Source organism: Nuphar pumila, chromosome 15 (genome assembly GCF_984573655.1).
Source record: "Nuphar pumila chromosome 15, dmNupPumi1.hap1.1, whole genome shotgun sequence".
In the NCBI taxonomy this organism is placed as follows: domain Eukaryota; kingdom Viridiplantae; phylum Streptophyta; class Magnoliopsida; order Nymphaeales; family Nymphaeaceae; genus Nuphar; species Nuphar pumila.
Window position 1 is genome coordinate 24,505,358 of NC_143263.1, and position 23,169 is coordinate 24,528,526.

General features: G+C 38.6%; 2 protein-coding genes across 2 annotated transcripts in view; one reads left to right on the forward strand and one right to left on the reverse strand.

The window, feature by feature from the left end:
• LOC149814843 (YebC-like protein) overlaps positions 1 to 13,432 on the forward strand; it is a 32,508-nt gene extending 19,076 nt beyond the window's left edge. Inside the window, exons 6-7 of the mRNA XM_089989970.1 lie at positions 7,401 to 7,521; positions 12,991 to 13,432. Coding sequence (XP_089846096.1) covers positions 7,401 to 7,521; positions 12,991 to 13,083 — 214 coding nt within the window. The 3' untranslated portion in view covers positions 13,084 to 13,432. The remainder of the gene's footprint in view (positions 1 to 7,400; positions 7,522 to 12,990) is intronic.
• Positions 13,433 to 13,898: 466 nt separating this feature from the next.
• On the reverse strand, positions 13,899 to 18,130 carry CCD8 (carotenoid cleavage dioxygenase 8). Its single transcript, XM_089990433.1, has 6 exons — positions 17,873 to 18,130; positions 16,039 to 16,782; positions 15,450 to 15,643; positions 14,512 to 14,701; positions 14,312 to 14,414; positions 13,899 to 14,044 (listed from the first exon to the last, which is right to left on the reverse strand). The coding sequence occupies exons 1-6, from the start codon at positions 18,128 to 18,130 to the stop codon at positions 13,899 to 13,901; spliced, it is 1,635 nt and encodes a 544-aa protein (XP_089846559.1).
• Between the last annotated feature and the right edge of the window lie 5,039 nt (positions 18,131 to 23,169).

Below are 23,169 nucleotides of genomic sequence, written 5' to 3' on the forward strand. Positions count from 1 at the left end.
AAATCACAACCACACAGCTGGCCATGCGGCGAACCCCGATGGTGTCATACAGTCACGTTAAGCCACAACTTTTTCCTTTTCACTCTTTTCACGTTATCCAATTTGAGATCATATTCGAGGCAAAAATCCATATTTGGGCCAAAAATCCAATTTGAGATTCATATTCGGGGCAGATATCCAATTTGAGATCCTTATTTAGAGCAAAATCTATATTCAGGGCAAAAATGCCATTCAAGGGCTATATTAGGGACAAAAATGCAATTCCAAATCCACATTCATGGCAAAAAATCATGATTTTAGATATAATTTCATAATTAGATGGGAAACAACCATAATAAATTTGTTAAAACATGTAAAATGGTAGACAGATCGGGTCATACAATTCAAAATGAAGTAATTTGACTCATTATCCATGACTGTCAAAATTGTCTGCACATTGTCATGAAACAATGAACATTTAGAACATAGCATTTGAGTACGGTTCAAACAAACGTTGTTAGACTTGGAACAATTGTTATGAAACGAACAAAACTAATGTTCTGTTCCATTCTTTTTGTTCATTTCATCAAACCCTGGATAAGTCTTCAAACATACCCTTAGGCCACTGGAATGACAAGGGAAGCAAACATATTGTCCTTCACTTCCTAGTACAGACCTAATTGGGATATGGTTTGAGTGGGTCCCTACATTGTATCCACCCATCTATCCTGATCCATTATTTAATTTTGGCTATAACTACTTAGTAGTTTGGTTGATTGGAGATTAAAACCCTAGTTTTATTTCTGTGCTTGTTTTCCTGAATTTTCAATTCTTAAATTTAATTTCCAGTTTATTCTTAGTTGATCTTCATTTTGGTATCGAATCTGGTGGGGTTCAGGAACGCGACCCTCCTGTTTATTGCATAAGATCTGGTATCAGAGCTCAAGTTTGTCTCTCTTGCCCTTTTCACCATGAAAGAAAGTTCGAGGGAGGATCCTGTAGCCATGGATGTGTGTGTTGATTGAATGATGCCATGCATGATTAGAATAAAAAGATCGATTGGATTCTCAATGGGATTCATGCTACAAATTGAAAGGTTGATTTCTTGATGGAAGAATGCATGAGGCTCTGCACTCAACGTGAAAGACAACCCCTAGAGATTGTGACCGAATCGGAGGTTTGCGAGAATGTAGCATAAAAGATGCCAAATCCACAAGAATCAGAACAATAATTGTCGGTCGGGAGTTCATCCAAGATTGGGAGTGCCTCTGGGGGTTGGGATCGCTCGCAGCCAAGGGAGTCGAGGCTGTCACGGGTTTTCAATCCAAGAGTTCCGATAAGCAACTGATCGTGTAAGAACCTCCTTCACCAAACCCTAACGGAGAAGAGGATGGCTCAAACCAATTTGCCAGAGATCTGGACATGACAGTGTATCAACCGTCGACCGAAGGTGGCTGGGGACGGCCCCGGCAAGGTGCTGGAATAGCAAATCCGGCCAACAAACGTTCTTACAATCCTGCCGGCCCTTTTACAGTTCGGACATCCACTGGCTAGTGGGAACGGCACTGCCGGCAAGGGCTAGACCGGCCACTGGTCGGATTCGGCCGGCTGGTGCCCTCCCTGCCAGTAGGAGGTACCCACGGTGACCCAAGATGGGCGGTGGTGGGGAACATCCCCACCGCCTTCCCAACCATGGTCACCCCTTCCCAATCTGGTGTGCAACCACCTGATGGGATCAGGGGGGAAATCAGCCCCTTCCCAATCAGGTGTGCAACCACCCGATGAGATCAGGGGGTGAATCAGTTCGGTCTCGAACCAGTTTGTCTCGGTGGTGACTCAGTGGACCGGTACAGGTCCAATCGGGACCAGTTCTACTGCTTTCTGTACCTGTTCCAGGGCAGCCCTAACTAGTTCCATCTCTGTTTTAATTGGTTCTCAGGTGCAGAATCAGTTTCCTTTGGTTTTGGACCTGGATCCAACCCCTCCTTACCCAAATCCAGCCAGATTTGATCCGGGTTCTTACTCGAGTGAAATCTAAACCCAAAATTTTGGTTCAAATCATTTGAACTCGACCTAAACGAGACCTTATCAGCCTCGGACAAAGCTCCCGTCTTATTTTCGACCGGGTTAAGACTAGACACATCATATTTTGGAATTTGGATTGAGACTAGACTGAACCCGTTATCTCACAAACTCGACCAAGACTCCATCCTATTAAATTTTGGGTCTGACGACTCCCTTACCCCGATCTGGTCGTAATTCAACCATATCTTAACAAAACCTATTATCCAAACCACCAAAACCCTAACCCAAATTATAATCCGTACCCGAACCAACCTAACCCACTTATAATCCAACCACAACTATACCAACCACAGCTTCTCCCACCTAGACCTCCGCAACATTACCCAAACCCATTGCTTGGACCGACACCTACCTAAGGTCCATATAAGTATCCGGATCCACGATCCAATCCCACTAGGGTCCAGTTCGGTCCGCCTATAGTATATGCACAAGCTACTATGTAGAGCACGTCCCGAGCATGTTTCAGAGAGAGTTCTAGAGCGGCCCATTCCATAGCACCTTGCTCGAGGTGGACTTGATGATCGATTGGTGGGTTTTGATGATGCATTTTGGCTTAAACACATACCTGGGTTGGTAGAGCGTCAACACGATCATGGGACTGAGCGAGTTTGCACTTATGGCTTCAAACTCGATTTACCAGAATTTGGGGCCCGGTTCGATGCCGAGGCATTCTTTAGTTGGTTGTAGGCAATGGTGTCAGACTTTTCTAGCAGTGTCACGACTACGGGGTTTGGCTCAGATGTGGTGGGTTAACCTGCAGCAGACTCGCAAGAACCAAGATCTTGGACGGATCCAAATGTGAGATCATATGAAGGCTAAATTTGTACCTTTTGACCACGCCCAAAGATCCTACAAACAATGTATCTTTCTTCGACAGAGCTCTGGGTTCGTGCAGTAATACACAGAGGAGTTCCACCCCCTGTCTCTTTGGGTTTAGATTTCAGAGACTGTGGACCAACAAATCGCCAAGTATATTACTAGACTCTACTTTGCTATATCTGATGAATCTAGTTGTGCTGCAGTTACTTCTCTAAATCAGGCAAGTAGATATGCAATTAGTGCAGAAGAGAAATGGGAAAGGAAAACCGAGTTGCACTCAATAAAAGGTTTTCCTCTAGTCGGTCTAAGTCATCGAGTCCTCCAGTGAAGGGAGCAAGCTCCTCGATGTCTGGAGAATCCAATGATAATAAGACAAGCCTTGCTTTTAACACTAGGGGAAGAGTCCGAGTAGCCGAGCAGGCAACTCATTGTTTCCGATGTTAATAGCTAGGGAATTTAGAAGCTTAGTGTCCTATTCTTGTAAAAAGTGCCCACTTAACTGACCAGTTTCCCCAATCCTGTTGAGTCAGGTCATGAGAATGTTGACGACCCGGGAGAATCAGAAAGTGATGATGAATCGATTGAGGAAGTTATTGAGATTGATGGCCATGATACAACCAACCTTCTGTCGATTCATCATGATTTAACTAGACTGTGTGCTACCAATGAGGACAACTGGTTGCAAAGCAACAATTTTCGTACGGCCACATTTGTAATATTATTATTGATACTGGTGCTTGTGAAAACTTGATTTCTTAAAAAATAGTTGATTTACTTAATTTGAAAACTGAAAAGCATCCCAAACCTTACAAAACGGCCCAGTTCAAAGAGAAACAAAATGCCCATTACTCGGAAATGTTTTGTCAAATTTTATATGAGAGAGCATTACAAAGATGAGGTACGGTGTGACATCGCCCCCATCTATGTATGTGAGTCCTTGGCAGCATGACAGGAAAACTACTCATAAGGGTGATACAAGCACCTATTCTTTCAAGTTTTGAGGCAAAATGATTTTGCTCAAACCTCTGAAAGAAAATGGATTTTCAAACGTGGGCAAGTTGAGTAAGGCTACTAGTATGGTTGGCAAGAGTTCAGAACATAATGCATATCTATTTGGGATGTCTGGTCTGTTACTTGGACCATGATGCAACGAATTCGCAGGAGTCGAATTCTCTCCAGCCAAGACAGAATGATGCAGAGCAGATCTAATCTAGATCTAGAGAAAGTAGTCCAAAGTCAAAGCCTATATCAAAGTTACCAGGATGATTCGGAATCCAAAGTGGAACCCTGTGCAAGCTTAAAGCCTGTGTGTGGGTCCTTTAGGCCATTAGAAGGACGAAGGAAGCATACATATTGTCCTTCATCACCTAGTACAGATCTAACTGGGATATAGTTTGAGCGAGTCCCTATATGAGATCCATGCAGCTATCCGGATCCATTATTTAATTTTGGCTATAAATACTTTAGAGAGGAGTAGTTTAGTTGATTGGAGATTGAATCCCTAATTTTGTTTCTTTGCATATTATTTATTTGTTTTTCTGAATTTTCAATTCCTAGTTAATTTAATTTCCAGTTTATTCTTAATTGATCTTTGTTTTAGTATCGAATCCAGCTTGGTTCAGGCACAATCGTCTTGTTCACTGCATTAGCTTTAGACAATTATCATGATCCTGCCTTGTTCGTGACATCATCTAGCAAAGGCCAATGCTTGCTTTTGCTATATGTAGATGACATGATTATTGCTGGAGATGATGATGAGTTGATTGAAAGATTAAAATCAAACTTGCAGAATGTTTTGAAGTGAAAGATTTGGTAAAGTTGAAATACTTTTTGGGGCTAGAGAGAGCCTATTCTGATAGAGGATACCTATTGATTCAGCATAAGTATGCAACTGATCTAATCGGTGAAGCTAGATTGGGTGAATACAAAAAGCAGGTAGATACCCCTATAGAGGCAAATTGCAAACTGAAGCATTTGGATGGTGGGCTTCTTGAGGATCCCAGTGTGTATCAATAGTTGGTTGAGGGTTTGATCTACCTGACTATATCTAGACCTGATATAATTTTTGCAATTCATGTGATGAGTTAGTTTATTAGTGCACCTCTATCTGCACATCTTGCAGCGGTGATGCGGATTATTAGATATATTAGATGCACCATGAATCATGCATTGTTTTTTTCCTCGTCAGCAGAACTTGAGTTGAGGGCATATTGCAATGCGGATTTTGGAGGGATCTCCCAAGATCACCATTCCACTATGGGTTTTTGTATCTTCCTTGGAAACTTGATATCATGGTAAAGCAAATAAAAAAACCAGAGTTTCTCTTTCCACTGCAAGGGCAGAGTATAGGGCTATGACCTAGGTTACTGTCGAGGTTATATGGTTAAGATGATTACTTGAGGATATGAGGGTTAAAGTTGATAAAGTCCGCTCCATTGTAATACTCAAAGTGAAATTAGATAGCCAAAAATCCCAAATTTCATGAAGGGACCAAGCATATAGAAATCGATTGTCACTTAACTCGAAGAGCCTATCAAGAAGGTGTTATCTATTTGATATATGTTGGGACGGCTCAACAGATTGCAGACTGTTTCACCAAGAGTTTGCCTTTTAAAGCTTTTCATGCATTAGTCTCCAAGCTTGGAATGATTGTGTTACATCATCTCAAGCTTAAGGGGGTGTTGAGATTCATAGTGTGCAATATGAATGGTTCATGTTATTGTGCTACCCCTTTCCTTGTAAATGCATTTATTCTTAGGGGTATTTTTGTAATATAGAAAATGGGCAAGTCAAAGAGTTTTGCCTTTTAGTGAGCTGGGGTAGCCAAGCCCTTATATGTTGAATCTCTTTTATTTTTGCTCTCTAATGAAACTTCTAGCTTCTCTCTTCTCTTTGTGCCCTCTTTATGAATTCTTAAAACTTGTAGAGTGATGATGGTGATGCGTCATCTTCATCGTCGAACAATTCTTCTTTCTAATCAAGGATAACTCCTGCTAGTGATTGTGCGGCAATTGTGGCCCATGTTCATGCCTTTCTTTTATCTTTTCTGCCAATCTAATGACAAACTTAGCATGAATATTAGATGAAGTATGTAGATAAGTACATGGGTCATATGGAAGAGTTTTTGTAGCCTACAATGTGGTATCTAAATCTTTATAATCCACCACAAATTGTACATTCTTAAAAAGGACATTTTGGTAATTCTTTGAACCCTTCCTCAAGTCCTCCCTTCACTGTATTGCCATGCTGGGTCATTTCTTTATCGCTGGTCTTTTCTTTCCTCCATCAATAGTTTTAACACAAAAGCCCCAAAACAAGGGATGGCAAAAAACAAAATGAGGATAAAGAAGAAAAAATGATAAACCCTTTAAAATTGTGTATATCGGACTTCTTACCTCACGGTTTTGAGCTTTAGCGACATCTTTTCTCTTAAAAAAAGATTCTGCCTTTAATTGTATGGAAAACTGTTACAAGGCAGATGAGGGTAGACCCCTCACAAATTTCACTTATATGGCTCGTTTTTTTTATACATGCATACAAAACATCTCTAGAAGTGCATGAAGGTAAATATCTTAAAAAACAAGCACCTTCCAAGTTTCCGTTTAGGCAAACATCTAAGTTCCTAGGGTAATTTGGTTCAACAAATGATAGAAAAAGAGCTTTTTCGAGTTTTGGGTGAAAAAATGTGGTTGAAATGACTTCTTTTACTGTAAACCCCCTTCCCTGTTAAGAAGTGGCCAGATGCCACTGTTCTGGCTGCCGAGTGTTGACTCAGGATATAGATTGATACAAGCCAATAACTTTTGTGTTACGAACTTACGATTTGAGATCCTTTGAGGGCCTGATACACCCAGTGTATGGCGTTGTACAACACGATATGCCTTTTAAAACATTGGTTAACCCACATCTGGCCATGCCATTAGCACATAAGGTGTACAATTCAAGGTGAGATGCAGTCACAATGTAAAGCATGCACCTTACAATTCTGAACTGCATGCCTTATGGTGCACAGTGCTTTACATGGTCGTTTTGAAGTCTAAAGCTAGTGCCTCACCATGAGGCGTATGGTTCAAGCCTTGAAGTGTACACTTTTTTTTATTTCCATTGCTTCTGTCTCATCTGATAGTGATCCTGTTGCTTTATTCAACATATGACACATAATTTTCCTTCAAAAGACCTGGCCAAATGAACGGCTGGTCAACAGCTGCTCCATCATGACTGGTGTCCCCAGTCCACTAAAAAAAATTGAACAAATCTATCCTTGACTCTTATCTTGGGTATATTCTAAGAAGGGTTTCACGTAGCCTGGATTTAGAAGTCTAGACTCCAAACTGGTGTCTAACATAATTTTTGGAAAAATAAATAAATACATTTCCAATTTCCATTCTTGTCCTTATGCTTTTTGCCTAGCAATTTGAAATTATAGGCATTTCTGTGACTCAGCTGTAAGTATATTTTCTGTTTGTTTCTTTATTTTATCTCACTGTTTTAATTTCTATCATTTATTATTTCTGTAGCTGTTACAAGGTTGTTAGTTCAGCAGAAAATTATTCAGAAATACTTTCCAAGTTGAGAGAAGAAGGCATAACTTTTGAACCAGACAGTGGATCTGAGCTTTTGCCATTATCCACCATTGAGGTATGGCTTTTGCTGCCATGCAATTCTTTTATACTGCTCAACTTAAGGTTTCTGCATTCCCTTGAAATTATTAAAGTGAATTTTAGATGGGCAGAAACAATTTCCTCTTCTTGGTATCATGAAACCCATAGTCCACAATAAATTGCAAAAATTAGGCTTCCTTTGCTATATTGTGCTAAAGGAAAAAACTGTGAGCAGTGCCATCCCATATTGGACAATGGACAAAATTGCTAGGCTTATTATTATTTCAACTTTGAAGTATTCTTGAGTGTCACCTCTTGCCCAAGCCGAAGCATGGCAACTCCCTGGGGGCAAGGGGTAAGCCCACAGAGTTTTACGCTGTCAGGACTGTTAAAATATATTGGTGTGTATATGTATGTATGTCTATTTACATACGTATATTTACTTATATATATACATATATGAGTGTATATATGTATATATTATATATATTTCTGTTTTTCTATTGTAATAGGTTTTTCCCTTGTAGGGGCATTTTGTCTTTTTACATATATGTAATAAGTTATGCCCATTAGGGGCAGACTTGTCTTTTATTTTATTTTTGCCTTTTTTATATTGTACAAGGGCATATTTTTCTATGGCCAATATAATCGTTGGGACCTCCCCAACGGCTATATTTATAGCCATTGGGAGCATCCCAACGACTATATGGTGTTCCATATTGCCTATATAAAGGGGGCAAAACCCCCTCTTGTTAATGTTTTTCTTAAACATTTGTTATTAATAAAAGCATATATTTTTATGTTTTCTTGTGATTGCCCTCAGTGGCTATTATTTGCACTTGTGCTCTTGTATTTGCCATTGATTGGCTTTCTGTGTTGTCCCATTTTGGACTTGTGGTTGTACACTTTGTTGGTTGCTTTTTTATGCCCTTTGAGGCTTTATTATTATTTTCGCTTGTTTCATTACACGGTATTAGAGCCTTGGGCTCTTGGAGCGTGTTGATTCAAGATTGTGTTCGTGATTGAAGAGCTTTGGTAATCTTAAAGTGAAGGAGCGTGGTAAACAATTGCGTGGAGGAGGATCGAGTGATTGGAGACTTTCTTGCTTTGGAAAGCTTGCCATCAACATTATTCTCCATCTATCCTCTTCTTTTTCTCTCCATATTTGTTCATGATAGTTCATATCTTCTCTCTTTCTCCAAAGATTGGCGAACAAAACCCATGACGGTGGTCACATTCAAATTAAATGACTCAAATGATCTAATGTGGGACGTTGCTATGAAAAACCATCTTAAGGGTAAAAAACTGTGGGGGTATGTAAGTGATATACTACATGTGAGCCACAACTCATACTCACCAAAAAAGATGTAGATCAAATCAAAGTCTTTGATAATAAAGAAAGAAAAAAAGCCCTTAAAGAATATCATATTAAGGTGGAGCATTGGGAAGCTGAGAACGCTCAAATCCTATCTTGGTTCCTATTGGTTCCTAAATAGCATGTCTTAAGATAGCTGCCAATATTGTGAAATTTAAGAAAGCTTGTGACGCATGACCCTCTCAAAAGAATATGTTTGTGCAAAAAGACTTGGCACAAAAATACTTCCTTCAAAAGAAGGTTTGAACCACAAAATAAGATAAGAGTGTGAGAGATTACTATGGAACTGTCTCTCCTCTTTGAGATGAGTTAGCCTTGCTTGAGCCTCAATGGGACGGCCCCGACATTGAAATGAGGTGAAAGCAATTGAAAAAATAACAACTGTTTATGTTCCTATTCGGGTTGAGACCCAAGTTTGAACAAGTTAGGTCATCTATTTTGCATAAGACCACTACTATCTCACTTAACAAGGCCCTTGCTGAAGTATATCAAGCCGAAACTCGACTTGGCATGAACAAAGGAAGTGAGGATGTCCTTGCTGAGTCAAGACCCAACAACTATATTAAGACATACAAACCTCCTCGTTTTGGGAGGAATAATAATCGTGGAGGGAAGAGAATAATGTCATTTTTGTAATGAACTAGGACATATCAAAACGGAATATCGCAAGCTTAAGAAGAAGGTGGCAACTGTTGAAGAATCATCCAAAAATGACGAGGAAGCACATAAGAAAGGAGACCTTAATGATACTATCTATCAATTAATGGAAGCACTTCAACAATTCCTTAAGACATCCTCAACTCATACTTCAGGTGCTGCCGTTTTCACATGCGTCAACACAGGTACCGGTATTGGGCGCAGTGCAGGTACGCCACATTGTGCCAAGTCGGGTCGGGTCGGGTCGGGTCTAACACAAACCCGAACCTCAGGAAAAAAAGCAAAATCTTCCCCCTCCCGAAACCCTTGACTCTCTCTCTACTTGGCTCTCTTTTTCTCCTTTGTCGTTTTCCCCTTCTCTCTGTCTCTCTCTTGGTGATTGCAAGGTCACGAGAGAGAGAGAGAGAGAGAGAGAGAGAGAGAGAGAGAGAGAGAGAGAGAGAGAGAGAGAGCTACCTCCTTCATCTTCTTCTTCACCCCCTTTTTTCCTTTGTACTCCCAGAGAAATGGGTTTGTTGGGGATGTGGCTTACGACTTTCTCTTAGCGCCGGGCTCGCCATGCAATTGGAGAGACGGTGATGGGCTCCTTGTATTCCCCTGATCCACCATGAAAAGAAACACCCCATTTAGGCACATATATATATATATATATATATATATATATATATATATATATATATATATATATATATATATATATATATATATAGAGAGAGAGAGAGAGAGAGAGAGAGAGAGAGAGAGAGAGAGAGAGAGAGGCATTCCGATTTTTATTATCTTTTAAATTTTTTGAACACCCCCTTTATTCATTTTTTACCGACCCCCCACCTCCCCTTCCCATTTATTTATGTTTTACTTACACCACCCTCCTTTATTCAAAATGACATCTAACAATTCCTGCATTGGATTGGACCTACATATATATGGATCTTGCATTTATATAGCCATGTCCCCATACCCTCATTTTTTAAAATTACCGTGTTGTACCCTCCGCACCCGCACCCGCACCCGCACCAAGGTGACATAGTAAGGTCTCGTTATCATTAGCATAAGTTGAATATCGAGCCATGACAACTACAACTATGGAGGTTATCTAGTTGAGGAGTCTACTGAAGGATATGGGCATCATCATTTCTGGTCCTTCGAATATTTGCTGCGACTATAAAAGTGTTATATATATTGCAAGCAACCTCACCTTCCATGAACAAACCAAACATATATAAATGGACTGTCACTATGTCAGAGAAAAGAATACTTAAGAAGAACAATTGAGTTGCCTTATGTGATTTCTGAATGTCAGCTAGCAAACTTCTTCACTAAGGCCTTTCCTTCACCTCGTTTTTGTTCTCTTAGCAAACTTTCGATAATCACACTGTAAGTTTGAGGGTGAAGTGTTAAAACATATTGGTATGTATATCTATATCCAAGCATATATTTACTTATATATATACATAAATAAGTGTATATATGTATATATATTAATATTATATATATTTGACTGTTTTTCTATTATAATAGGTTTTGCCCTTGTAGGGGCATTTTTATCTTTTTACATATGTAATAAGTTCTGCCCATAAAGGACAGACTTGTCTTTTATTTTTTCTATATTTATATTGTACAAGGGCATATTGGTCTATGACCAATATAGTCATTGGACCTCCCCAACGGCTATATTTATAGCCATTGTGAGCATCCCAGCGACTATATGGTGTTCCATATTGCCTATATAAAGGGGGCAAAACCCCCTCTTGTTGTTAATGCTTTTCTTAAGCATTTGTTATTAATAAAAGCGTATATTTTTATGTTCTCTTGTGATTGCCCTTAGTGGCTATTAAATGCACTTGTGCTCTTGTATTTCCCATTGATTGACTTTTTGTATTGTTCCTTTGTGGACTTGTGGTTGTACACTTCATTCATTGCTCTTGTATGCCCTTAGAGGCTTTATTATTATTTTCAATTGTTTCATTACAAGGACAGTGATCGCAAGTACGTCTGGTATAGCCAACAAGGCTAGGTCTCTGTTCCTGGGAGTGGTTTCTCTGTGTAAATATAAAAAAAAAGTATTCTCGAGTGTCATCACATATTTAAGTATCCATTGCACAATTTTCTCCCTTTTTTAAATGATCAAGCTGGGGTTTTGGGGTATTCCTCCTATTTATTCATAAGAAATCAACATCAGCTACAAGTTCATAACGGAAAGGAACCAATGCAGGTTTGTCTGTTCAAATAACTTCATAGATAATCTATGTCACATGGATATGGACAATGATACAGATCAACATGAACTTGAGGCATGAATATATAACTTTTATGAAAGTTAAGATGCAAGGCAATAGAGTTCATTTGAGCACCACAAATGAGACTTTTTCCTTGCACACAGTGAAATATTTCTAACCACGATAAGAAAAGTACACTTTTGATATTTAATATTTAAAAAGTATTATGAACAAAAATATAGGAAAAACTATTGAAGATATAAATGATGTTGGACATATGTCATAGTTACGTGGCATATCCATGTCTCATGTCACGTATCCTAGACACAGGACCCCAAATAGCTTGTCCCTGTGACGCCTTCCAAGAATGGGCAAGAGTTGCTTTTAGAAAAGAAAAGCAGTCTTGTCAAAAGGCAGGAAGCCTTTATCTTTACAATTAATCCTTCTTGATTCTCTGACAAGTTGATTTATTTATTTATCTTTTTAATGGCTTGCTCAATAATATGATCTCCCTCTTCTTGTGTATCGAATGAAGTGTATCTGTAATGTAGAAAAACTCTTGGATGTTTGCATCAAACTATTTGTTGATTCTATGCCAGTTTGTACTAAAATTCACCACTGTGTGCTTAGTCAGTTTAGTTCATTTCCATCAAATATTTGTTCAAAAGGATTCTCTCTTACCTCAAAGTTGTACCTCAAAGAATTCTTTCATGAACATTTTGGCTTAATCAAGATATCTGGGGTATGTTTGGCTGCTCCTTTCGAAAAACATGATTCAGAATCACTTTCTAATTCGCTTGAGATTCAGAATCACATGGGGTCTCGTGATTTTGAATCTCAAGCAAATTAGAAAGTGACTCTCATTTGCAAAGGCAAATGAGATTCACTTTCTCACAACTTAACTTTTTATATTCGTCTGCTTATACAAATCTGATTCACTTTCTCATTCAAATGAGAAAGTAAATCAGAATGATCCAACTGAACGTGCCCCTGGTGTTTTGGAATTTTAGCTGCAAACATGGTAATTTTTTCTCACCCATATTTTTAAGCCCTATAAATGAAGTCTTCATGTCTTAGATCTAACTCCATACATCTATTTCAATCCTTTCCTTGCTCCGGTTGACTAGTGTTCTAAGGCAGAACATACTCAGGTTTTAAATTGGCTTGTGAAATATGACCCAACTCCTAAGTCTGGAATTCAAATGCATGATGATGGACATGAGTGAAAGTGCACTGATGACCTTGGTTCTGGGTGCAGGTAGATGAGGAAGCCATGGACTTGAATAAGGAACTTATGTCCAAGTTACTTGAACTAGATGATGTTGATGCTGTTTATTCAGACCAACAATAAACAACAGTGCTTTGCAGCTCATAGAATGGGGAAGGTCTATTGTCAGCATTCTGTTTTCTGACGCAGGGAAGATGTCTCCCTTCTATCAAAGAGATACTATTGCCATTGACAAAGGCACGCTGTGGTATAACTATCTTAATGGTGCCATTGAGTGTGGGATGAAAACAATAACTGGTGCCAGTTCATTAGGGGAAGCTCATTCTTTCAAGACCCTTGTCGCTATTTCGTAATTTTGCAGGCAGCTGTATCACTTGTATCAACCTTTTTAGTTGAAGTGCTGAACTTATTTAGTGCCAAGGAACTCTGAGTTTTAAAGTGACAGAATAAGAAGTATTTTTGATGTGTAAAATGCTTCAATTGCTTTCCTGGCAGATCATTCCTCCTTGATGTTTCCGCTACTGGCATCACTGTTCAGTTAAAATTTTCACCGTAGGATTCAAGGCCAACTTGGTGCATACAAGAATGCCAAAGTTGTTGCTAAACTTCATTTGGCACTTGAAAATAGAAATAGATGAACAAAAACGGGGAAGTTGCTGGTCGATTTTGCTTAAACTATTCACAGTACTAATTCAAATAAAAACCTTTATTTATATAATTGCATTTTATACACAAGCTCTATTGCTTCTGACCGCCTAAATGGTCTTGGTTGTTTGTTTTCTTGCCAGCACTGTTGCATATAGAAACAAAGTAAAACTTACAATTCCAGATAATATCTAAAAACCATCACATATTGCACCTTTGCCGATGACACCTAATTGGGCTAATTAACCATGAAGGAAAATGTCAGCTGATGGGGCGATGACTGTAACTGTTCTTCATATCTTTGGTATCCAACATCCATGAAGGCCATAAGGAAGGCCATATGGAAACCTTGCCCTTGCTATTTCTTGGAAGGTGGTGCCGTCTAGCAGCAATGCATATCCTCCACCATTTTTTGCACAAACCATTGAAATCACTACACCTGCAAGATCTCATTCGTGTAAATCTTCATGTTAAGGACTTGTGCATTAGATTTTATTTATGTTGGCATAGTTTTCCTTCTTTATGTCCATAAAATCTTACAACTCTCTCACATATTATTACTATTTGAGATATAACAGTCACGGACAATTATCTACATGCTTAACAGTCATATGCAGAAACATAATACACAATCGGTAATAGTCATTTAGGGTGACATGTATCTTTTTGAATGATAAAATTTGATATTTTACTTGTAGTTACTTACCATCATCTTCTCTGGTGGCCCCTGGTCTAGCCACAAAGAAGGGCTCAGATGGCACGCTCCCTTCCTCGTGCCAATTCTTGGCTGTCTTCATCTCAAAATCAAGCTGGTTCAGGCACAAAACAAAAGATTAAGTTATAATCACACTAAAAACCAATAAAAACAGAATTCCAAGTGTGATTCTTGCAGGTTTTCGGCTGTACTTTTGTGATTGTGTTGGGGAAGTTGCAAGGACGTTGGGCTCCACAGGCATAGGCGTATCTGTATTTCTTCCCCAAGTATTTTGTATTGAAGCTGCACATGTCCATTGCTCTGCCATGTTGGTTGGGGTCAAGTGCTGCCTCTAGCCTCCCAGTTGGTCTCCCATCCAAGGGAATTGTGAAACGACCAACCCTGCAACAGTGTTAACTGGATCACTTCCAAGGATTTTGTTCATGTAAACAGTCATTTGTGATACTGTGTTAGTTATAAGTAGTATTCGGGGTAACCCCCCTGCGTCCTTCAAAAAAAAAAAATAGTGCGATAGACTCAGTCAAACGAATGAGAAAAAGTCAGATCAAACACTTTGATTTTAGTACCATGATGTCAGGGGTGGTCAGGGAATTAACCAAAAGGGTTAGGGTAGTTTTTGGGAAAAAAGAATGGTAATTTTACAGGTAGCAGCACAAAATCATGGTAGCCTTGTTCAACCTGAGTTGTAGACTCAGAATTCATTTTTCCATAGGAATTCCTATAGAATCCTTGGAATATTACTTTTCTTTAGAGTAAAATGTCCTGTTTTGTTCATGAGAATCCATGGAATTGGACCTTTCAACTTTTTTCCTTTTTCTATTGAATTTCAGATAATATACATTCAAACAAAAAAACAAAGAATAAAGGGTATTCTTGAAAAAGATATAAAAACAAGTTTTTATTGCGTTCTTGATAACATATGGATTTTGTGTTTCATGTGATTCACAAAATAAAATCTTTTGATTTCATGTAAAAGCTTTCAATATCACCTACTAAACACAGTTTTTGGCTTCTTTTTTTTCCTGGCATACCAATTAAACATAAAAATGAATAAAAAAAATAGTTGGTCTTGACTCTTTGAACATGGTGTAGGTTCCAAAATGGCCCTTAACGAGAGAGAAAGGGGTACCTGGCATCGGGTAAGACATCTACACCATCAAATGACCTGAGATTCTGCAAAGTGAGCCTGTCCAGTATGGAAGTATCAGCAAAGTGCTCGCAACAGTCGACAATTATATGTGTCACCCTCCCCTCCTCATCAGATTCCTCATACGCATTAATGAAATGAAAGGTTACGTACAAAGGCACTTCCACGCTTGCAACCTGTATGGTCAAAGATCTAGTCAAAATTTGCAAAGAAATAGTAGAAAATACAACCATCTCGATAACCAACTTGAGGAGAAGACGTGCATTACTTTCATAGTGGATAAGAGTGGAATGGGAGTCAGATCCAACTCCCATTCATGCAGGTAAAAAAATATCCTCATCTAGACTATTTGTACGGGTCAGATCCATCAAGTTATTATTATATAGCAACTTTTTATTCATAAAAATTAACAAGACCCAGATCCAATATCCATATGCATGACCAATATCTTCATCAGATCCTATCAAGTAGTTCAAGATCCAGTTCTAGAGAGAGAGAGAGAGAGAGAGAGAGAGAGAGAGAGAGAGAGAGAGAGAGAGAGAGAGAGAGAGAGAGAGAGAGAGACGCTTACCACATTGCCAGTGGTCCTACACATGACATGCAAGAAGGCCTTGGACTCAGGGTGCCACTCGAACTTGTACAGTGGGGTGGGCTCAGCCCTCAGCAGGTTCTTGGGGCAGTACCTGAGCGGCATCTCCGGCACCACCACGTAGTTCTCCGTCACAGGAAACGAGTGCACCCACCCAGGAGAACGACCTCCTCTACAGGACACCCTCCCCACCACCTTCCTCTCGTTGCTCCCCGGTAGCATCCTCACCACCAAGTACCCCGGGCTCACTAGGTCTGGCAACAAGGTCAGGAACTCTTCGTCAGTCACCACCGGGTGCGCTGAGTGGATCAAGTAGCCAAGGTTGTCTGCATACACAAACCTTCCTTTGGTCTCCAGCGTCATCGGATCGATCTCAATGGTTCCCTTCATTGTCTCAGTCAAGCAGATAACTCGGCCGTCGCCGAGCTTGACCACGCCGGTGTTTGCATTGTCGGTCAGCGATGCACCAGAGAACAGGCTCCCGAGCTCACCAATATAGGAGAGGAAGTTGTCTAGCTTCGGCACCTCAGAGAATTCACGGTAGCAGAGCCTTCCATTCTTCTTCGCCGCCTTGTAGGCGTCTGATTCGATCTGCCGGTGGCTGGCGAGTAGGCGGCCATTCTCGAAGTGGAGTCGGACAATGGTGGCATAGCCATCGAAGAGGTGCCGGAAATTGTAGTTGCCGATATTCCACAGACCTGGCCCATTCCTCAGGTACGTACCATTCTGTGTATGCATGCATGTTACAAGGGCCATCACGGCATTTTTCAAAAATATCAAAGACAATTTCATCATTTTCGATCTATTTTAGCAGCTTTACTTAGGAATGTCAATGAATCGGACTTTATCCGGTCCATATCCAACCGAATTCTATTCCGCCTTCTCACATTTGGTAAGCCAAAACCATAACCAATTATAATCGAATGCGGATGGTTTAGATTTTTTGCTACCGAATCCGACAAATATCTGAATTTGACATATATTAGAATCCGTTTACATGTACGGTTTGTGTTTTTCATCATCAGAATTTGAATCCGTTTAGTTGAATATGGTATTTGGCCACATCTGATCCGAATCTGAACCGTTGATAGCCCTCTATATATGTTTTTGCATGACCAAATTCAGGAACTTGTGGAGTTGCACAAACAGCAGACGATCAGAAGTCATGAACTTGGCTACGTTACAAATGGTTCCAAACGCGGCCCCATTTACAGTGGGTCTTGGCTTACATAGTGCATGATCAGTTCACCAGATCATAACAAAGGTTAGCTTAGGGCCAGTGGGTTGTGTGCAACCTTTGGTTAATGGACACAACACGTCCAGCCTGGAGCCTGTTAGGCCCTTTGTGTTGGGTTATATAATTGAGGCCAAGTTTTCTCTTCAAATGGAAAAAAAAACTTTACCGAGTGGAAAACAATAATGAAAGGGTGACTATATCTTGTTCTAAACATCAAGTGGCCAACAGACTGCTTTCACTTGCATGGACATGGCCGAGTGATTGCTGCCACTTGCACAAAATCAAATCACATGAATTTATGTACATATGATATTATTATCTTTTTGGATGGATTCCCAGGATACAACTAGATTCTTCTCTAACTATATCAAGTTCGTTTTGGCAGGCAAGCTGTGGGATAGCCATTGTGGGGTTCGAACTCAAGACCCCGTAGTTATGATAGTACGGCTTAACCACCATCCAGCTATTTCATTGAACCCCAAAACTACATGAAGCTAAAAGCGTTTAACATGTACCAACATATATGTTTTCATGCATGGATTGGCTATACATTTTATGATGTGAAAGTGTCATACGTACCAGCCACAGCGGAATTTGGCCTTGCACGTCCAATTCGCCTTCCCAACGTTCTTGCCTTACACTCTGCCATGCCGGAGATTTCTTCTCTTCGGAGTTTTTTCTCGTCGCCGGAGTAATCTTCGGCATCACGACACTCTCTAGGGCTCTTTTCAAACGTCGACCTCCTGTGGAGGCCGGAAACATGGCAGTGGCTTGAGAGGTTTCTTTCTCAGTGGCCCCCGGCTTGCCGGACTCCGGTGGAGAAGCCGGAGAAGTCATTATTCCGGAAGGTCTCAGTGTAATAGAAGCCATGTGGACGAGTATGTACAAGACTTGAGAGTACACTGAAAAAATGATGCCTTAAACGCGTAAATATATAGAAAAAATGTTGGGTCGCGCGAGTAGGAATCTTCAGTGGAAGAATTCCCTACACTTGGGGACAATTATTACATGAAGAACATCGCCTCAAAGTGCATATAGGGACAGTCCCTACGCTACCATCATGCTCCTATATTCGCACTTTTTATTAAATTAATCACCCGTCCACGACCCAAAGTCTTATTGGGTTTTCCCTTTTCCCCATCAGTAACATTTTTTGATACCCCATATTAGGCAAGCAGTCTAAATTAATATACCTACTTGTCAGGTGCTCAAATGGTTCGAAGAGGAAAGGTGTCAATGGATTGGATTTTTTAGGGCCAAATCATAATCCATATCCAGTTAGCTGAAAAGATTCGTTAATCAATTAGAGTAACAACAAGATTTGGATAGGGTGGATGAGATCCAGCCATACACTAGGTCATGTGTACGTGAGTTGGATATGCACTCCAAGGATGAGAGTCAACAGCGGCCACTCTTAAACGGTGACATAAAAAGTCGCTGCTATTGATTGAGAAATAACGACAACTTTAGATATCCCCGTAAATACCTTGGCTCCAAACAAATGTCGCCATTATGAATATGTTTATTACGATGCCGTAAGCTACCACCATTAACAGTATGTTTATAACGGCGACATTATATAGCCATTAACTATGTCACCGTTATAAACATACTTATAACGACGAGCTTAGCTATCACCATTAGCGGTATGTTTATAATGGCATCATTATATGGTCACTACAAGAATGAGGGTCAATAGTGGTGTTGCTTTAACGACGATAATAAAAGTCACCATGATTGATCAACTATGGCACACATGTTACCGTTATAAACATACATATAACAATGAATTTATATATCCCGTTAAAGATATATCTTTAACGGTGACATTATTTAGCCGTTAAAACTATTTTAACGATAATATTTAACTGTCGATAATCTCGCTGTTAAAGATTAATAACGGCGACATATAAATGTTATCATTATAAGGTTTTGCGCTGTAACGACAACCTTGTATATTACTATTATATGATATATTTATAGACTCTATAAAGATGACGTAATTGAGTCTATAATTACGGAACAATGGGCTCTTTTGATTTTTTTCGCTCTCTCTCTAGCCTCCATCTTCCCTGCTTAGGTGATGCCGTCGGATCCCGACCTCCCTCTCGAAGGTATCTCTCTCCTTTCTTCCACTTTTTCTTTTCTTCTTCTTCTTCTCGTTGCCGCAGGTGTCGAACCCAACCCCGACTGGGTTCGACTCTGTAAGAGGAGGGAGTTGACAGGTTGTTTGATGCATTTGATGTATACTATTATGATTTTTAACTAGATTTTTGCTAAATATTTCTAAAATTAAGTTTGATTTGATCTTGAATATTTATATTTTAGTACTTAGTATGGTAATGATGTGTATTACTTCTCTCTTTTCTCTTCTTCTTGGTTAACATTCTTTTTTCCATTTTTTTTGTAATTCTTTGATCCTTAGTTGATTTGATCGAGGTTTCAAATTATCTACTTAAGGTGAGTTAGTTTTTATTGCATTGATATGGTTGATTTGTTAGCCATTAGTTAGATTTTCATTTTTGTAAATTTAGTGCACCATGACAGCTCCATGTTATCAGATGAGATCTGATGATATGAATGTTGATTATGATGCTACCATGTTGATGTAAGACCTATTTGATTTTACTTATTTTGGGCTTTGAAACTGATAGTGGTACTTTTCTATCACTTTGTACTGATATAGTGTTATTAAATGTTGTGAAACATGAAGATGTTGGTTTCTTGTTTTAAATGTTTGTCACTGTGTTTGTATTCATGCTTCCATGGCCATACTCTCATAATATAGTGCCTGCAAATGTGATCAACTTAGTAAGAATAGAATTCTATTGCTACACAACTTGCATAAGCATAATATTGCAACACAGACCAAAAAATAGAAAACATGGAAGAAAGAAGTCTTTCAAAGCAGTATCCAACAACTAACTTTATCATGAGATGAAACTATATAATTAAAATTGTCATAATGTGTAAACAACTAAATAAATATAGAGATGAAAAACCACCATTTTTAGGGATCTTTTTTGGAAATATAACACACACTAAATTTTCTTGACAAGTATTGAAATTTATCATCAAATAATCAATTTTTCCTTTCATAGAGTTAAGTTAAACGATCAAATCAATTTATTTTATTGTTTCATATCAACTGGCTTAGAAAAAACCCAATCACCTTCCAAAAGGAGCAAGTTGTCTAAATTTATGAGATTTTATCAATTACAAGGTCTAAAATCTATGACTAAAAAAAAGAAATATAGCATAACAAACTTTTGTTGTTAGGGGACAAGTCTCTTATAATTCTATAAATAAGTAGACTACGAAAACATCAACATGAAAGTGTAAGTTAAAAAGGGACGAAATCTGTTCAAGTATTTTGCATGCAAGGGAGTTGAAGACACAAGGATCCAACCAATCCTTCAGCCTTCTTCTATTCTCTCTCTCTCTCTCTCATGAGGTCATATGATTGCAAGTGGTTTGAGGTCATATGATTGTAAATCACACAAGGTGGATTATATTATATATACTATTATAATGAATATCGATAAAGTAACACACAACCAACTTAAATTGGTTTATAAAGTGTAAAAGTGATACATTTGAATAAAAGTATTTTATTTTCAAAATAAACCAATTAATAACATGCAAAATATGCAATGCTTATATTAATTTGTCACATCTTAAATATTTTTTATGTGATTCATTTAACTTTATATAAGATAAATGGTTGTTAAGAACCACATGGAGAATTAAAATTTAGAATGAATTTGAGTAAAAATAAAATGTATGTAAGAATGAAACTTTGACCACCTAAATGCATATCGGTTACTGCAACATGTTTACATCACAAGCAAAGAAAGAAGACCTGTGTTACCAAAAAGTCCTAATTGGTTGGTGGACTCATGGCTAGACCCAGAATTTGATATAAATGTAATTGGAGGACATTGACAAAATATCTAGGGTCACAAAAGAAGTGTATTGTAAGTGCATGTGTTATTGCTTTGTCTTCTATTTTTGTATTCTTTTTCTCTACTGAAAACGAGTTTAAAAATGTATATCGGTTCTTCATAATATATATCAAATTTAATGTTATTCTTGTATGATAGTGAATATTTTTGTATGATTCAATTTTGTACAATGTATTTTGATCTAATATTGTCTGCATGAAATTAATAGATGTCAATATATAATCATTCATGATGAGGACATGCAAATTCTTCCTCTCCCTGAAATGGTTCACCACCGCTAGCCAAGGTAAACACCTAGACTAGATCCACTTCATATCACATGTGGGTGATACCTCAAGGGAGGAAGAGATGACTCTCAAACACCACAGGCCACTTCAACTCTAGAGTCGTTCATGGCGGCCTTTGGTAAATATTAATCTAGTATTTTTTTGTATACAACAACAACTACGCCTTCATCCCAAAACAATTGGGGTCGGCGATATGAACCAAAAAAGAAAATCATTTTGGGTCTTCCACATGAATCCTTCTCCTCCAATCATTTCTAACCAATGCCATGTCCTTGGTGAGGTTCAAAGCATTCATATCCTTTCCTATCACCTCCATCCATGTCTTCCTAGGCCTACCCCGACCTCTTTTAACTAATATATCTTCCCATTTCTCCATCCTTCTAACTGGAGCATCATTAGGCCTTCGCCGAATATGTCCAAACCACCGTAAACGATTCTCTCTCATCTTATTTTCAATGGGTGCAACACCTACCTTCTTATGTATCTCCTCGTTCTGAATCTTATCTTTTATTGTATTTCCACACATCCATCTTAGCATACGCATCTCAGCTACACTCATTTTTTGAATATGATGTCTCTTGGCATCCCAACATTCCGAACCATATAGTATAGCAGGCCTAATAGTCATCCTATAAAACTTTCCCTTCAATCGCAATGGCATTCTACGATCGCACAACACTCCAGTTGCACTTTTCTATTTCATCCACCCAACCTTTATCCTATGATTTACATCTCCATCAATTTCTTCATACTTTTGAATGATAGATCCCAAATATTTGAAACAATCATCCACCGGTATTTCTTGCTCACCAAGCTTCACTATACTCCCATCACTACTTCGTTGCTTACTAAACCGACATTCCATGTATTCCGTCATACTCCCATCACTACTTAGTATTTTTTTGTATAATTAAAAATTTATTACTGTCATTCTTATTAATATATATATTTATTTCTTACAACAAATTAGCAACTGTAGAATCTTCTTAGTGCAAACATAGGAAGAACAAATGTGTATCTCACCAAAAGCAAATCAAGAAATAAAAAAATTCAGTAAGTATCAAGCCTGAGATATAAGGAGTCGTGGGGCAAGGGCACCTTCGTATTCTCTAGAAGGCTTTCATGTATCATTAGGGAGCGGGCCAACATGACTCACAAGTCATGGATAAAGGTTCTAGAGGATGAGAAGATGATGTTGAATGAGGCAGTTTATGTAAGTATATTGCCTAACTATGTTTTAATAAATAAATTAATCCATAAAAAAAGTGTTACTAACTATATTACGATAATTTGGTGTACACAGAGTTTCATTTAGACAAGAATATAGCTGAACATCGTGCTACCATGAATAAGCAACTTCAACTATCATACTCAAGGGTGCAAAAAGGTTTTTACAAGCATTATAAGAGGTTTGAAAACTAGGACGAAGCGACAAAACATCCTCTTGATGGAGTCTACTCTAAAGTATGGAAAGGGATTTGCAACTTTTTCATCAGAGACTATTGGACGATAAATATTCAATATATATTCACAAGTAAATAAATGTTCAAATTTTTAAAATTTCAAGACCTAATTGATCTTTTTTTGGTTTACAACGGACATCAATTTCTTTTTTGCAAATAGA

Coding starts and splice junctions, on each gene's coding strand:
- CCD8 (XM_089990433.1), bottom strand. CDS start 18,130: ATGACTTCTCCGGCTTCTCCACCGGAGTCCGGCAAGCCGGGGGCCACT. Junction 15,644..16,038: donor GTAGGACCACTGGCAATGTG/GTAAGCGTCTCT, acceptor TTGACCATACAG/GTTGCAAGCGTGGAAGTGCC. Junction 14,702..15,449: donor GATGTCTTACCCGATGCCAG/GTACCCCTTTCT, acceptor ACACTGTTGCAG/GGTTGGTCGTTTCACAATTC.